General features: G+C 37.3%; 1 protein-coding gene across 1 annotated transcript in view; it reads right to left on the bottom strand.

Moving 5' to 3' along the window:
- Positions 1-10,181, bottom strand: part of Vbp1 (VHL binding protein 1) — a 29,458-nt gene extending 19,277 nt beyond the window's left edge. The window contains exons 1-2 of the mRNA XM_047535915.1: positions 10,047-10,181; positions 4,795-4,919 (exon numbers count right to left, since the gene is read on the bottom strand). Of these exons, the coding sequence (XP_047391871.1) occupies positions 4,795-4,919; positions 10,047-10,136 (215 nt within the window). The 5' untranslated portion in view covers positions 10,137-10,181. The remainder of the gene's footprint in view (positions 1-4,794; positions 4,920-10,046) is intronic.
- Positions 10,182-19,028: the final 8,847 nt, after the last annotated feature.

The following is a 19,028-nucleotide window of genomic DNA, read 5'->3' as shown; positions in this document are numbered from 1 at the left end:
CTAAAGACTATTTACAAATATAAAATATTTAACATATTCTAAACTTCTATCATAAATTTTTATTTTTTATAATACTTAGGAACCTTTTGGGTGTAAGAAAAAGTACTTAAGATATGAATGTTTATAAAAATAAAACATTTAATAAAATATTTCTAAAAATAAAAAACATTTAATAAAACATTTTTAAAATATTAAAAGTATAGACGTTTAGTCAATATTTAAGATATAATAAGAAAGATGTATAGAATGTATGTTTTGTACAAAGCCCTGTTCTATACGTTAAAATCTCCACTGTTGATAAACATTTCTAGAGCAGACCATATTCTAAGAGTCAGAAATGCCAGGCTAATCACAGTGGCATCTTCTCAGTGCATACACCTGTCACATTGTTTAAAAAAATGTACTAAATCACCTGACTGCCTTCTAAATTGCCCTAGGTGGATCATTATTATCTACCCCATCATTGACACAGAGTAGAAAAAGGACAAAAATTGGCCAGAGGCAGGAAAAGGACCAAGCTGTGAAGCTGAAAGTGATAAGTACTGGCCTCCAACAGATCTGTTTTTCCCCACTCCTTTTCCCTGGGGTAATGAGAGTAAAGAAAGTCAAGGGCCTAGGAACAGAAAGAATTCCCCAGAAGCAGACTTGATCATGGAGAGGGGGTATTTGTCTGGTAACTGTACCCTAGACTGTAACACCAGCAGCATTCTTCCACTCCTATCCACCAAGAAGAATTTAAATTACTCCTACGTCCCACATACACTACTGGCAAAAGCAGGTGATATCCCTGAAGGAATATGAGCTGACGGGAAAAGAAGTGATAGTGTGATAAACTCCAGCACAATAAAATAAAGACAACAAACTTAACAATGTATCACAAGAAACAAATACTCAAAACATACAAGAAGTATTTTAAAACATCGCAAAGAGAAAAAAAGAAAGGATATTGGTCAATATAAAGCAGCATCAAGCAGCTGTTAAGAAGAATCAACCAAAACTACAAGGTACACCTGGGCATAGTGGCACACACCTTAACCCCAGTGGCTTGGTAGGCTGAAGCAGGAAGATCACAAGTTCAAAGCCAGCCTCAGCGACTTGGCAAGGCCCTAAACAACTCAGTGAAACTCTGTCTCTACATAAAATACAAGAAAAGGGCTGGGGATATGGTTCAGTGTAAGCACCCCTGCATTAAATTCCTGGTAACAACAAAAAAATATAAGGTCCAAAACCTTACGAGATGAAATAAAGAACACACAGAGTCAGGTGCAATGGTATAGGCATGTAATCTCAGTGACTTGGGAGGCTGAGGCAGGAGGATGACAAGTCTGAGGTCAGCCTCCACAACTTGGTGAAAAAAGGGCTGGGGATGCAGCTCAGTGGGGGGAAGTGTCCCTGGGTTCATTTGCCAACACCAAAAAAAGAACACATAGCTATTCATCTAGTTGCTAAAAGAAAATGACAAAAACAATAGGAAAAAAGAACATAATAAAGAGAAATAGATGGCAGAATTACAAGTGCTCAACATCCATAAACAGATATCCCAGGAGAGAGGAAAAAATTTAGAGATGAGAGAAAAAGTGATAATCCCAAAATTTCCAACCATAGAAAGACAAAAGGCTTCGGAGTCACATATTAAAAAGGAGATTATCATAGCTAAATTAATTCTGGGTATATAGCCAAAGGAAATGCTGCATGCCCATGTTTACTGCAGGACTGTTTACAATGCCAAGATATGAAATCAACCAACAGATGAATGTGTAAAGAAAATGTGATATAGATGACAGTGCAATATTATTCTGCCATTAAAAAAGAATGAAATCTTTTTACTTGTGACAACATTGATGGACCTTAAGTGAAATAAGCCAGACATATAAAGACAAATATCACATTGCCTAACATTTGGGGAATCTAAAAAAACTGATCACAAAGAAGAACAAAACAGTGATTAGTTCAAGTTAGGAAGGGGAAGAGGAAAGGGGATAGATGGAGACTAGAAAAGGGCATCAAAATAGAGTTACATAGGAGGAATAAATTCTAGTGGTTTATATCACAGCAGAGTGACTATAGTTTAAAACAAATTATTTTATATTTTACAAAGAACTACAAGAGAGGAGTTTTAAAGCTCCAAATAAAGAAAAAAATGAGATGCAAATGCTAATTACAATGATTTGATCATTACACATTATATACATTTACTGAAATATCACACTCCATAAATAGTGTCAATTATTATATGGTAGTTAAAAAGAAAAAATTATGGAAAAAAAGTTGAGCATGACTTCTTTAAACTTGTTAATTTACTATTTATATCTCATAGTCACAAAGAAACATTTAAATATGTATTTCATACTATAGATCCACCAATTCATACTAAACAGAGAACAAAGAAACATTGAAAATCACACAACTGCTTTGAAATTTAGCAACCCACATTTGAATAACCCATGGATTGTAGTATCTAAACGTGAAATATATAATAAAGCTTTTAGAAGGAGGGCAGCTTTATGAATTTGTGGTAGGCAAACAATTCCTACAAAAAGCAAAAGGCATTACGGAAAAAGATTGTTAAATCAGGCTATATTAAAATTAAGTGATATTAAGTCAACAGTATAGCCATAATATATTTACTTACAAAACTAAATTGGAATCCTGCCACAAACTACACATAAAAATAAATTTCTAAGAGTTTAAGATGCATATTTAATTGCCAACTTAACATTTCCACTTGGATGTTCAAAAGGCATCTCAAATGCATTCCAGAACTGAACTTCTGATTTTCCCCCCAAACCTAACCTACCCAGTCTCCCCATCTCAGATGGCTTGTCCTGGAGGCACATTTTCCTATCTAAACTCCCTATTGGTGATCTCTAATTCAATGGCTTCATTTTACTATCACAAAAGCTGAACGTGTATATTGTAGAAAAATAAGAATACAGATAAGCAAAAACAAGAAAAATACCACATTCTTACCATCCAGAGATTATCGCTGTTAATACATCTTTAATGCAGATCATTATAGGTATTTCTATGAATTATACTTTTTTCCCAAAATGAGAGCATACTACTCTTAGTGTTTCCTATCCTGCTTTTGTTCATTAATATTTTCCATCTTTCCATGTCTATGATTTTTCATCTCATGTAATACCCACCCCATATTCAAATTTCTTCAGTTATCACCAAAATCAAATGAGAAAGTTTATTTAAAAATAAAATTGTATACTAGGCACAGTGGTGCATGCCTGCAATCCCAGTCACTTGGGAGGCTGAAACAGGAGGATCATGAGTTCAAACCCAGCCTCAGCAACTTAGCGAGGCTCTAAGCAACTTAGCGAGACCCTGTCTCAAATAATATAAAAAAGGGCTGGGGATGTGTCTCAGTGGTTAAGCACCCCTAGGTTCAATCCCTGGTACAAAAATTAAATTAAATTAAATTTAAATTTTAAAAAAATTGTGTAACTTATGCCCAGATTACTCTTCCTTCCTTTAGTCTGCCTCTAAACTCATAAACAACCTTTGGAAATTCTATAGCACTCTAGACCTCTTAGAAATTCCCCTAAAACTCCTTGCCCTCATCCTTCCCCAATGCTAATTCACTGTATTGTACCAAAGTATCTCTACTGTTCTACATTGTGTACTTATTTGTACACTTATCATTCCCCCCTACACTGTGTGCATGCTGAAAGTTGATATCGTACTTTATTTCACCCAAAAGTGATCTAGCACGTGGCTGGTATTTCCTAAGTATTTAGCTGACAGAAAAAATCTGGGACATACAGATAGCAAATATCCACAAATATTTTGTACAGTGAATAGACTTTATGAGCTATATAAAAGGATATAGAGAAATAAGCGCTGAGAGCAAGGATTCCTTTGACTATACATATTACTCATGTAATATTGGGAAAGTGCGTCTGTAGATCTCTCACCTCATTAGCAAACTTAGAAAGATGAATTACACATCTAAGATGTTATGATCTTAGACTCTTTGGAATAAGGTCTTTAATATCCATTCCACGGTTTTTGAAATTATCTTTAGACTGGCAATACTGAGTGCTGGTAAGGATGTGGAACAACCACAATTCTTGTACATCGACTTTTGGCAGTTTCTCATAAAATTGAATATAAACTTCAGTGATTCTACCCCTATGTATTTACCCAGGAGAAATGAAAATATATGTCCACATAAAGACTTAAAGCCAAAAAGGGAAAACAACCTAAATATCCACCAATATGCAAATAGATAAAAATATACTAAAGTCATAGTACACCTATACACAATGGAATACAACTCAGCACTAAAAGGGAACTAATTTACTGATACACGCAGTAGCATGAATGACTCTTAGAGCATTATAGTAAGTGTAGGTTGACACAAACAGTAGTTACTATATGCTTCCACTCATATGAAGTTCAATAACAGACAAAACTTAAAAAAAAAAAAAAAAAAAAAAAGATTGCCAGGGAGGGAGTGACTGGAAAATGTTCAGAGGGAACTTCCTGGGGTAATGGAAGTTATTGATCTGGGCAAGAGTCAATTCTGTACAGAATCTGACATATCTGTCAAAATTCATCATATGGAACACTTGACAAATAGACATTTCATTATACAAAAAGTATATCTCAATGTTTTAAAAGTTCAGGTTATAAAATTTTTTATTTATTTTTTATTTTTTTTTTTTTGGGTGCTGGGGATCGAACCCAGGGCCTTGTGCTTACAGGCCTAGCACTCTACCAACTGAGCTATCTCCCCAGCCCCTAAAATTTTTTAAAACTTAGAAATTTTTAGACTTTTACCTCCTTTTCTTTTGAGCAAGGTTGAGTTCCATAAACTTATACTTTTGGTATTGTTCATCCAGCTTCTTTAATACTGTATCTGCAGTCTCATTTCCAGGCTGTTTCATGAAGGAGTCTACATCTTCCTTTAAGATCAAAAATAACATTAAAAATTTAGAATTCATACCACTTAATGTGAGTTTTTGACAACTTTGTTTATACAACATTAAAAAATGTTTTTCCCAAAGGTTTGCTGTTAACTAAAAGAAGAAGTATAAAAAGATAAAGACTAGCCAGGTACAGCAGCACACATATGTAATCCCGGTGGCTAGGGAGGCTGAGGCATGGGAATGCAAGTTCAAAGCCAGCCTCAGCAACTTAGCGAGGCCCTAAGCAACTTTGCAAGACCCTGTCTCAAAATAAAATATTAAAAAAATATGATGGGAATGTGGCTCAGTGGTTGAGTGCCCCTGGATTGAATTCCTAATTGGTACCAAAAAAAAAAATTAAAGATTATTTTCAGACAGTGCACACACATTATGAAACGAATTCATTATTCTTTCACTGTTCTATTTTATTTATTTCTGGGCCTGGAGATTGAACCCAGAGGTGCTTTACCACTGAGCAACATCCCCAGCCCTTTATATTGTTTAATTTGAGATAGGGTCTCACTCACTAAGCTGCCTAAGGGCCTCACTTAGTTGCTGAGGCTGGTCTCAAACTTGTGATCCTCCTTCCCTAGCCTCCCAAGTCACTGGGATTAGAGGGGTGTGCCAGTGCACCCAGTCCTATTTTAATTTTAATTCACAAATAGGGAAGGAAGGATGACCTTTCCTGCTTTATGCATTTCCCATGTGGCCCTAGTAGTAAATATAAAAATTACCAGCAACCAAACACACTGCTTATTCATGTACAATAATCACAAAAGGATTCAACAGGTTATGGCCAAAATTATCAATTTTAGTACTTATTTTTAATTCAATGTTCTGTCATACAAAGCATGCTAAATATGATCATTAGGCAAGTTTCCCAAGGCAAACTGCAAATGCTTCCTTACATATCAAGAAGTTGAGGGGCTGGGGAGATAGCTCAGTCGGTAGAGTGCTTGCCTTGCAAACACAAGGCCCTGGGTTCGATCCCCAGCACCACAAAAAAAAAAAAAAAAAAAAAGAAGTTGAAATAAAAGGGAAAAAGAATAATCTTTTGAAATGAATAATTAAGCAAAAGAAAAACAGTAATACCAATGCTAAATCTCTTCAAAACATATACACCTGGACTTTGAAAAACAGCTAGTTAATTAGATAAGCATCAGAAGCCACATGAAAATACATGGAAACTAGAAGGAAATTCTACAGGAGTCTTCTAGTACTTTAAAGAACTTTAGTTAATTATAAGAAACTTCAATTATCTTATGACTTCTGGGATCTTCACATTATTCATATTTATGCTTATTATTTATCAAGGAATATTTAGCTCAAAGAAGTCCAAAATGAAAAAGAAAAACACACAGCAAGGACTGAACTATGATGCCACCAAGGATAGATTCACCAAGGAGAATTTAGTGAGGAGAATTAATTGCAGCAGCAACAGCATAGGACAAGAAAATTAAAGAACACTGAAGAAATAAATTGGGAAGACCTCAGAAGATGGTAAAACCTCCCATTATCTTAGATAGGCAGAATTAATATTGTTAAAATAGCCATACTAGGGCTAGGGATATAGCTCAGTTGGTTGAGTGCTTGCCTCACAAGCACAAGGCCCTGGGTTCAAATCCCCAGTACCACAAAAAATAAATAAATAAATAAATAAAATGACCATACTACCAAAATCATTATACATATCCACTGCAATTGCCATCAAAATACCAATGACATTCTTCACAGAAAGAGGAAAGAACAGTTATAAAATTCATTTGGAAGAATAACAGACCCAGAATAGTCAAAGCAATTCTAAGACATAAAAGCAACACTAGAGGAATCATGATACCTGACTTTAAATTATACTACAGAGCTGTAGTAACAAAAGTTGCATGGTACTGACAACAAAATAGGAGACACAGAGACAAACTCACATATTCATAGTCATCTGATACTTGACAAATGTGCCAAAAACGTACATTACATGAAGGACAAACTTTTTAACACAGTGCTGGAAAAACTGGTTATCCATATGTAGAAGAATGAAACTAGCCTCTTATCCCTCACCCTGCACAAAAGTCAACTCAAAGTGGTCCAGAGACTTAGGAAATAGACCAAAAACATTACAACTGCTAGGGAAAAAAAACAGGGTCAACACTTCAACATATTGGTGTAGGCCAACTTTTTTTTACCAAGACCCCTAAGAGCAAGAAATAAAACCAAGAATTACTAAGAGGGATGGCCTCACATTAAAAAGTAAAAGAAACAAAGAGCATGAAACAGAATGGCAGAAAATCTTTTCCAGCTGCTCCTCCCACAGGCGATTAATATCCAGAATACATCAAGAACTCAAAAAATAACCAAATATATAAACAAACCAATCAAAAAAATGGGAAAATTACCTAAACAGACATTCCTCAAAAGAACACAGATAGTCAACAAATACATGAAAAACTGTTCAACATCTTAGTAATCAGGGAGATGCAAATCAAAGCTACACTGATTTCATCTCATTCCAGTTAGAATGACAATCATTAAAAATAGAAATAATTTCTGAAAAGGATGTGCTATGTACATGTATGACTATATCACAATGTATTTCACCTTATGTATAACTATAATGCACCAATCAAAAAGAACAGTAGACAATTCAGAGGGTAGAGGAAGGGGATCAAAGGGAGGGAAGGAGGGAGGAAAAAGGAAAGTACTGGGGGTTGAAATGGAGAAAGTTATGTTATATGCATTTGTGAATATACCAAAATGAACCCCACTATAATGTATAACTATAATGAATAAAAAGATTTTAAAAAGACACAGGGACTGCCTAGTTTGAATACTAGATATGTTTACCTTAGAGAAGATATTTAACCTCTCCTTGCCTCAATTTCCTCATTTATAAAATGATATTAAAGTGTTTTTTTCCTCACAGGGGATTAAAAGTTAGGTCGTGTGAAATGCTTAGAAGGCTGTGTAACTGTGCACTAGTAAGTGCTAAACAAACATTAGCCATGTGCACAACATTATGTGCTGTGGGGATACAGATGAAAAGTGCCAAGAATTTTGTTATTGGCTAGAAGTTAGGAAAAACTACAGAGAAGTGATATCCAAACCAGATACGAAAAGTTGACAAGGACATCAGATAGACAAGGGTGAGGGGGACAATTCAAGCAGAGAAAAATAAAACTATTCTAAAAGTGGGGCTGAGGGAAAAGCCAGGTCTGACTTTTAAGTACTATGATATATTGACAGCTTCCAACATAGTGGAAACTCACACTTAGTAAGCAACTACTATACCTGCAATACTGAAAGCACGTTTTATTTCTCATAGCAATTCTATAAGTATTGTCATTCCCATTTCAGTTAAAGAAACAGGTTCAAAGTGATAAAACAATAAGGTTAAGGCTGAGCAGCAACTGGAAAACAGAGGCAGGTGTCAAACTATTATTCATATAAAACCTGATGCCCTTTTTAAAACCATGACACTCATTAATTTGAGAACACAAAAGGTTTTAAAATTTGGGTTGCTTATTACATTATGCTGGTAGAAATTTTAAGGCCCAGAAAGAATAACTCATAAGATTATAGGGGAAATAACACATTTTAAGATAAGACTTTATAAAGCCCTCAGATAAAGTTTATCCTCCTGAATTAGATTTTTGAAGCCATCTCTACCTAGGTACTAGGAATGCTGTATTTAAGGCACTATGGAAATTTAATTAAACAACTAATTATGAGGTTATATATGTGTCAGGCACTGTGCTAGGATCAGGATAAATGGCACAAAGCAAGATAATCACCTAAATTTTCTCCCAGAGGCAGAACATGAGGGGTAGGTAGTGGGTCTGAAGCCCCACAGATTGCTGAAGTTCAAATTCTGGCTATATCATTTACATGTGTGTGACCTTGAAAAAGATACTAAGGGGCCTGTTTCTGAATTTCATCATCTAGAAAATGGGAATTCTAGTGGTAAACTAACCTGAAGAGTTTTGTAAAATCGTTGAGAAAGTGTCTGGTAATCAGCAAATTTTATTTCTTATTACAATCAGCTGACAGATAAATGTAAAGAAATAAATATATCTCAGAAAGAGAACCCAAAATAATTAAGGGAAATTAAGGGAAATAAGTGCAGAATTCAATCATCAAATACAAATATAAGCTGTGTTCTAAATTCAAGAAATGGATCTTTAGAAGGATGTAAGACATAATTAACAAAAAGAAGACACTATAGTACACTTTTTGGCCCAAATCAAAAGATGGAGAAAATTCCATTAAGTTTTCATGGTAGCTTAGTACAACTCAATGAGGAAAAGACAGTTGACTCTGACCTGGAAAGCCATTCATGAATGAGTTTTCTGTCCTTATTGCAGTAATTTTACAATGCTGCTTCTAGAATAGCTAAATATGTAAAAAGGTAGGGTCGATAGCTTCTACATGCTTCTCTTTGTCTGAACATGTGGTTGGTCTCCTTGTTCTGTGAAATCTTCAAATTGTGTCCCCCACCTCCTCTCTCAACTGCAGATTTGTTCTGTAGTAAATATGATCATATCATGGTTTTACTTACACACCTTGTGCAATGACAGTTTGCTGCCTACTGGATAAGTCCTCAATTCCTTAGCAAGACACGAGGACTTTACACTGTTTTCCTAACACTGTACTTTCCTTCCATTTCTGAGGCAAGAGACCACGGCATTCCTTAAACTGAGAAGGTGCCATTCGTTGTTCACATCTCACCACGAACTGTTGTGCCTCCTCACTATATTCTAGTGCACTTATCTGTCTTTCCCGTATCTAGGCTGGGTTAGGCTCACTGCCTCGCCTTTTCTAAAGCACCTGGCAGTAAGGGAGCGGTCCCTCAGGACGTTCGGCTCAAGCCCCCCTCGCCTCGACCTCGCTTTCGCTCCCCCAATCCTCCTGCCCCAGACCCTGCCTTCTTTTAGGACCGTCTGGGGCGTCTATTCTGAGCCATCTGCGGCAGAGCTCAGTTCATTCAGATACCGGGAGGGAAAGCGGACCGACCGCTCCCTCCCTAGACCTCAGCTCAGTCCCTTCCCCCAACAGCCCGAGCTCGGGTGGAGGCTGGAAAGGAAGCAGTCCCCAGCCCCCGGCCAAGACACCAGGGAACCGCGAGACCCTTACCACAAATACAGCCTCAGGAATCCCCAGGTGGAGCCGCCGCCCATTCCCCGAAGCCACTTCTACGCCGCAACCGTCCTTAGAGGCCGCCATCTTGAGAAAGCAAGCCCGCGACTAACTGCCTTACTAAGCCGCCAGCCACCGAGGCCAGTGATTGGCTGGATCGCACCCTCAGGCCCGTCCCTCCCCCGTGAGTCTGCGCATTCATTGGTGAGCAGGGGAGAGCCGCCGCTTCCCCTTTGGTCGAGTAAGCTCAACCTCTATGTGCTAATAGGCTGCGCAGAGGCGAGTGACAAGCGTAGAAACGGCACGGAAGAAAATCAGAAGCTGCATGACAGACCAATAGGGACTTCTGGGAAAAGGTGCTGGACGTTTGTGACTGGGCAGGGTTAAAGCCCAGGCAACAGGACCACGCCAAAATAGGAAGCACCCTCCACAATGGTCTGTGGAGCAACCCCATCTTCATTTGGACACTAGCGATCCTGAGACCCGGACGCCAACATGAAAACGGCCTTTCTATTCCCATGATCCCAGGGAGTTTCTTGCCCCTTGAAGGGGACCTGTTTTGTGTCTATTTCAGAGTACAGCCGCTGGCCTGATAATAAGTAACCCACCTATGACACCAACCTTTCCCTAAAGCCACCTTTGCACAAAATCCAGTCACCCCAGCTCAAATATCTTCAAAACTTAAACTTCATAGTTTACATACAAAAATCCTAAGAAATCCACTTAGGCTACTAGACTCAAGAACTTGCACAATATTGTCCTCCATTATAACCCTTTAAAAGTAACTACATCATACACACCCACATAATTATTCCTTGATCTCTTTTCAGACATCTAATATGGTTTTCATCCCTACCTTTGCTTTCACTGGACTGTTTTCCAATGAAGCAGTGCTTCATCCCCTCGCACAACTCTACCACAAACGTAAGAATATTTGCTTACATTGCTGGTGGGACTGCAAATGGATATAGCCACTCTGTCTGGAAAGCAGTATGGAAATTCCTAAGAAAACCTGGAATGGAACCACTGAGCTATCCCACTCCTTGGTTTATATCCACAGGACTTAAAATTAGCACACTACAGTGATGCAACCACATCAGTGGTTATAGCAGCTCAATTCACAATAGCTAAATTGTGGAACCAACCTACATGCCCTCCAATACATGAATGGATAAACAAACTGTGATTCATATACACAATGAAATATTATTCAGCCATAAAGAAGAAATTATGGTATTTACAGGTAAATGAATGGAGCTGGGGAATATCATGCTAAGTGAAATAAGCCAATCCCAAAAAACCAAAGGCCCAATGTTTTTCCCTGATAAGAGGATGCTGATACATAATGGGGGGGGGGGGGGAAGGGAGCAGGGATAAAGGAAGAATGGAGGAATTTTGACGTGTGTAGAGGGAAATGAGGGGAGGGGAGGGGCAGAGGAGGAAAAGATAGTGGAATAACACAAATATCATTACCCTACATACATGTATGATTACACAATGGTATGACTCTACAGCGTGTACAACCATAGAAACAAAAAGTTGTACCCCATTGTGCACAATGAATCAAAATGCATTCTGTAAAAATAAAGAGAATGTTTGCTTAGCAAAATCTGTCTCCCTTCTCAGAGACAATCATTGCAAACCACTTTGTCTCCACAGATATTAATACAAGATCACACATACAGGTGTGGATAGATATGCCTGTATTTACATATAAAAACAGAAAATTGTTATCCATCTATTGTAAATAAGGGAACTAAGGCTCCGTAAGCTTGCACATCTCCAAAATCCTCCAGGTACACATTAAATAAAGCTGGAATTCCAAACTAGCTCTCTAAGGACTTTCATGCTATTTGCCTTTGGGGCTTAAGGACATCTCAACCACTGGTCTGACCTCTGGTCAACAGCTTTAGGAACACAATGCTCCATTCCAGGAAGGAAAAGTAGATTGCAACCCTATGCTTCACAACTATTCCTGACCTCAACACTGAAATGTGTTTCCCACAGGACCAGACTCCTTAGCAATCTGACCCATGAGATCTTCCATTCTCCTGCCAACTTCCTGAGTCCATCCACACTGAACTCTCTCTCTTTCTCCTGGATCTGTGAACCCACCAAATCCTTCCCCCACCAAAGCCTTTCCCTATGTTGTGTCATCTGCCTGGAATGTCTCATTGTTGTACCTTTTGTATTTCAAGGACCAAATCAAGTGTCCTCTCTTTGTGTAGCCTTCTAAAACCTCCCATTCGAAGCTACATACAGAGCTTCCTCTATTTATACTCCTATGTCATTTAGTACATCACATTACATGTATGATAATCACATAGCTCAGGTATTTTTAAATCATTTTCCCAACTGATCAAAAGTTTTGGGGTGCCAGGGACTTTTCTTTCTCTTTTTGTTCCCAGTGCCTCCTTAAACCTGCATTCTCAAAGAATGTTTATTGAATTAGTTAATAAGTTCATGTGAACATGAAGATTAGGCTCACTAGCAGATTCTGCCCCTGAACCTATCATAAAGTAGGTGTCATGTTTGTAACAGGGTATTCCTATCCTTTCTACAAGTCATCTTTTATTCCATGCATTGTAAATTCCCATAATTTCCCATATATTTATATGTATTCATGTGAATACATTTAATAATGACTATTTTAATAATCTTTATTTGTTAATATATCTATATGAACTTTTACATAAGAAGTTATTTATATATAATGAATTACCTTGACAGTGCCTAAGAAGTGGAACTACAGGTTGTCCCTGTACACACAGAGACACTACACATATTTGATAATGCATACATTCTTTTGTTTTTTATTTTGTTTCATTTTGTTTTAAGAAAAATTAAGGAAAAATAGTAGCTGAAGCAGCAAAGGATATAGTTCATAATGACAAAAATGTTGTGTGCAGTCTGAAAACCCAGTCCCCAAGTAGACACAAGTACAGTAAGGGAAGATTAGGAAGGCAGAAAATGGAGAAATGGATGCCTGACGTGAGAAATATGAATCGACCTCTCTTGGGAAAGGAACTAGATACACTGAGGAACAATGCCAGAAACAACAGGAGCCAGACACGGTGGTGCACACATGAATTCCCAGGGGCTTGGAAGGCTGAGGCAGGAGGATCTTGAATTCAAAGCCAGCCTCAGCGACTTAGCGAGACCCTAAGCAACTTACCTAGACCCTGTCTCTAAATAAAATATAAAAAGGGCTGAAGATATAGCTCAATGTTTGAGAGCCCCTAGGTTTAATTCCTGGTAAGAAAAAAAACAACAACAACAAAGTAGAGAAAATGATAGAAAATTCCCCAAGTCATAGAGCACTATAAATATAGAAGCTGATTTTAAAATCAGTTGAAGATGGTCCCCAAAAAGAAAAATATAGACCCTAACATAGATAAACTATATTATCTGTGCACCTGTGTGCCAAATCCAGCTTGCTGTCTGTTCTTATATGGCCTATAGGCTAAGAATGATTTTTAAAAGGTTAGGGAAAATATAAAGAAATATGTTTTATGACACGTTAAAATTATATGAAATTCAAATTTCAGTGTCCATAAATAAAGTTTGATAGGCCCTTAGCCAATTGTCATTCATTTATGTATTTGTATTGAGCAGAAGTACAAATTCAATAGTTGTAGAGCACTTGCCTAGCATGTGTGAGGCACTGGGTTCGATTCTCAGCACCGCACACAAATAAATAAGGGTTCATCAACAACTAATTAAAAATATTTTTTAAATAAATAAAAAAATAAAAAATAAAATGAGTAAATAAATAAATAAATAAATAAACGGATGAAGAATGCCTAGGGACTGGGGTTATGGCTCAGTGGTACAGCGCTTGCCTAGCATGCATGAGGCACTGAGTTTGATCCTCAGCACCACATATAAATAAATGAATAAAATAAAGGTCCATCAACAACTAAAAATAAAAAAAGAATGCCTAACATATTCACTATCTGGACTTTTACAGAAAAAAAATTATCAACCAATCTCACTTATGTGTTTAAAAATCTCATTTTAATTATAACTCATCAGTTGAACCAGGAACTGCATTAAAGAAGCATTAAGTATGTTATTGGTGCCTTCTTTGTGAGTTTGTCTCTGTGTCTTCTATTCGTTGGTGGTCTTGCCTGTTTTGGTGCCAATCCCATGCTGTTCTTCTTACGATAGCTTTATAGTATAATTTTAGGTCTGGTGTTGCGATGCCTCCTGCTCCACTTTTCTTGCTACGGATTGCTTTGCCTATTCTGGGCCTCTTGTTTTTCCAAATGAATTTCATGACTGCTTTTTCTATTTCTTTCTTTTTTCTTTTTTTGTGGTGCTGAGGATTGAACCCAGGACCTCAAGCTTGCAAGGCAAGCACTCTACCAACTGAGTTATATCCCCAGTCCCTTGTTTATTCTATTTCTATGAAGAACATCAGAGAAAAGCCCCACCCCCTTTTAGTTGTGCTCTCTGCTTATACATATTTTGAGCTTTATCAGAAGGTCACAAATTAATACACACTGGTGTTACTGCCCTGGCAACAGTAATGACTTTATCTCAGTCTGGGTCATTTTGTCCTACATTTCCTTATTCTAAGACCCTATCCTCAGTTTTCTAGTTTTATATTCTCTTTTTAATTTCCTGGCCCTCCCTAGTCCTTTGTGTCTACCCCATCCTTAATCATCTATCCCAGCCCTTCTTCTTCAGTCCTCCATTGTCCCTTTTTCAATATCTGGTGGCTATGGATGTTTACATGTCCAAAAAAGGGCACCAAGATCACTTGTCCAAGGTCTCCTGGTCTGGAAACAGCAGTAGTATCACCAATAACTCATCTCATTTCAACTCAAATCCTTCCTTCACAAATGGTGCTGGGAAAACTGGAAATCCATATACAGTTGAATGAAATTGAACCCCTCTTTCTCACTCTGTGCAAAATCCCACCAAAAGTGGATCAAGAACCTAGGCATTAGACCAGAGACCCTGCACTTACTAGAAGAAAAGGTAGGCCATCATGTCTCCATCATGTCAGCTTAGAAACCGACTTTTATGATTCCTAAAGTGTAAGAAATAAAATCAAGAATCAATAAATGGGATTGTATCAAACTAAAAAGCTTCTTCAAAGTAAAGGAAACAATCAAGAGCTTGAAGAGAGAGCCTACAGAATGGGAGACAATCTTTGCCACCTATACTTCAGAGCGAGCATTAATCTCCAGGATATACAAAGAACTCAAAAACCTTAACACCAAAAAAAACACACAAATAATCCGATCAATATATGGGCAAAGGAACTGAATAGGCAATTCACAGAAGAAATATGAATGGTCAACAAAAATGAAATATGAAAAAGTATTCAACATCTCCATCAATTAAAGGAATGCAAATTAAAACTATACTTAGATTCCACCTCACTCCAGTCAGAATGGCAATTATCAAGAATATAGGTAACAATAAATGTTGGCCAGGATGTGGGAAAAAGGTTCATTCATACATTGCTGGTGGGACTACAAATTGGTGCAACCATTATGGAGAGCAGTATGGAGAATCCTCAGAAAACTTGGAATGGAACCACCATTTGACCCAGGTATCCCACTCCTTGGTTTATATCCGAAGGACTTAAAATCAGCATACTATAGTGATGCAGCCACATCAATGTTTATAGCAGCTAAACTCACAATAGCTAAACTATGGAACCAAGCTAGGTACCCTTCAATAGATGAATAGATAAAGAAACTGTGGTATATGTACCCAATGGAATATTACTCAGAAGAATGAAATTATGTCATTTGCTGGTAAATGGATAGAGCTGGAGAATATCCTGCTAAGCAAAATAAGCCAATCCCAAAGAACCAAAGGCTGAATGTTTTCTCTGATATGTGGATGCTAATTCATAATAAGGGGGTTAGAGAAGAATATAGTTACTTTGGATTAAGTAGAGGGGTGTGAATGGAGGGGAGGAGTTATGAGGTAGGAAGGATAGCAGAATGAATCTGACATAACCCTATGTACATATATGAACTACATGACCTGTGTGATTATACATGGAACCAACCGTAGGTACCCTTCAACAGATGAATGTTTAAAGAAAATGTGGTACATATACACAATGGATTATTATTCAGCCATAAAGAAGAATGAAGTATGGCATTTGCCAGTAAATGGAACTGGAGACTATCATGCTAAGTCAAATAAGCAAATTCCCAAAAAAGACAAATGCTGAATGTTCTCTCTGATATGTGGATACTAACACACAATAGGTGGGTGGGAAGAATAGAAGTTCACTGGATTAGACAAAGGGGAATGAAGGGAAGGGAGAGGGAATGGGAATAGGAAAGGCAGCAGAATGCACTGGACATAACTTTCCTACATTCATATATGAACACACCACCAGTGAAACTCCACATCATGTACAACCACAAGGATGGGATCCTAAATAGAATCAGTTATACTCCATGTATGTATAATATGTCAAATACACTCTACCATCATGTATATATCTAAAAAGAACAAATAAAAAACAGAAAACTGGAGAAGGGTTAGGTAAGTTGTGGAAGACAGGAGGCAGAGTTGAAAAACTAGAGAGAGGGATGGTTTAAATGCAGTGGTTTTGTTTGTTTATTTTTTACTTTTTTTTTCCTTTGGTACTGGGGGTGGAACCCAGGGGTGCTTAACCACTAAGTCATATCCCCAGCCCTTTTTATTTTATTTTTTTTAATTTAGAGACAGGGTCCCACTGAGTTGCTTAGGGCCTCACTAAGTTGCTGAGGCTGGCTTTGAACTCATGATCCTCCTGCCTCAGCCTCCTGAGCTGCTTGATTACAGGCATGCAGCACCATGCCCTGCCAGTGGTTTCGTTTGTTCTTGCACATGCTAGGTAAGCACTTTACCACTCAGTTACATCCCCAGTGTCTAAATTTAGTTTTGGGGTTTTTTTAATTTCTTTTTTTAGATGTTGATGGACCTTTATTTTATTATTTATATGTGGTGCTGAGAATCAAACCCATGCCTCACACACGGCTAGGTAAGCACTCTACCACTAAGCCACAACCCCAGCTCCTAAATTTAGTTTTAAATTAAGATCAACACCTACTGTATAATAAATCCATTTCACTCCCAGAATTTACCCAAGAAATAAATTCATGTCTTTCTACAAAGACACATGTAAGAATGTTTATAGCAGCTTTATATGTATATTAATTTAGTTTAGTTTAAAAAAATGAATGTGTAAAAGCATATTTCAGATAAACAAACACTGAATTTATTACCAGCATAACTATGAACTTCTAAAATGAACTTCTAAAAGATTTCCTTCAAGGAAAAAAATGACCCTAATGCCAAAAGAAATTTTGAACGAAGAATTTGTAAGTATATAGCTTAATCTAAATAAAAACTGCTACTATAAATATTGATACTTATTATTTTAATTCTCAGGAGCTAAAGAAGGGGACAACACTACCATATCAGGGACCACCACAGTATGTCAATCAGGACAGTGCCTGGAGTTAAAGTGTTCTAAGCTCTTTGTGTTATTTGGAAGAGGACTTAAGATACTAATGTTAGATTTGATAGGTTTACAGGGTAAATTTTTCAAGGATAACTTTCTTTAAAATATCCAAATAAAAATTGCAACTTTTGTATAATTTAATTTGTGCTACAAGACATGCAATATAGGGAACTATATAAAACACTGAAGGAAAAATATTCAAGATGACTACTAAAAAAAGAAAAATAGACTGCATGGTCTTCAAAATACTGAATTGAAGAATCTCAAGACTATTGAATGTCCAAGTGAATGTTTATTGTACTTGGAAGATGTGGTTGAGTCAGTTCAACCTGCAGAAAGATCACCATTTTATTCACCTCTGAATCTGAATCTTTTTGCTTTGGTATCTCTACATGGACTGCATCTGAGTGAAAGAAAGATAGGTATGTAAATCTTTGACCATTTCTACAAATTTTTCTTTGTGGATGTGAATAAATTAGAAATCTTTTTTGTACTCTGATCATTTTTCTCAGTGTCTAATACCTGAAACTTTACAGTCCTCCTAAAATAGATGCTCAGGAGGGAGCCCAACATATCAGCTGAGGACTGAAGGAAAAAAACCTTGTTTACTAGAACACAATACTTGGAGGCAATGAACACTGTAATCTTGATACTTTCCCATGTGCTTCAGCTACACTCATACATGTTACCACTACCTGCTTCTACTTCTTTGTTGAACTTATTCTCTCTGCCTGCAATGCCAAACTTTATACCCTTTGTATATTTATACTTAAAATTCTCATCACCATTCACTGCTCACTGCCTTGAAACCTTTCATCACTTAATTGTTCTCTCCTTTGTGTTCCCATGCTGTTTTTTGTTTCTCTCACTAATTGCTTGGTTTTTTTTTTTTTTGTTTTTTTTGTTTTGTTTTGTTTTTTTGCAGTGCTGGGGATTGAACCCAGGGCCTTGTGCTTGCAAGGCAAGCACTCTACCAACTGAGCTATATCCCCAGCCCTAATTGCTTGTTAATATGTGTTTTTCTGGAGTATTATTTCCCCACCCTGTTGACTGGCTATCTATGTTTAAATCTTACTATTCAGCTTGAGTACCAGTTCTCTGCAAAGTTGTCCCTGAAATTTCCAGGCTGGATTATTTGCCTCCAGCATTAATCACAGTTAAGTTTGTTGAATGAATAAATAAGTGAATGAATGAAAGGACTATTGAACAGATATAAGAACTGAGTTAAATTTTTGGGGGGTGTGGGGGTACAGGGAATTGAACCCAGGGGCACTTAACCACTGAGCCACATCCCCAGCCCTTTTTTATATTTTATTTAGAGACAGGGTCTCACTGAGTTGCTTAGGGCCTCACTAAGTTGCTGAGGCTGGCTTTGAACTTGTGATCCTCCTGCTTTAGCCTCCTGAGTTGCTGGGATTACAGGCATGTGCTACCACACCAGGCCTGAGAGTTTGTAGAGGTTTGCACAGTTCTGTTGTTTTTATGATACCGAA

The sequence above is a fragment of the Sciurus carolinensis genome, chromosome X (genome assembly GCF_902686445.1).
Source record: "Sciurus carolinensis chromosome X, mSciCar1.2, whole genome shotgun sequence".
In the NCBI taxonomy this organism is placed as follows: Eukaryota; Metazoa; Chordata; class Mammalia; order Rodentia; family Sciuridae; genus Sciurus; species Sciurus carolinensis.
This window is presented reverse-complemented; position numbering and strand designations above follow the sequence as displayed.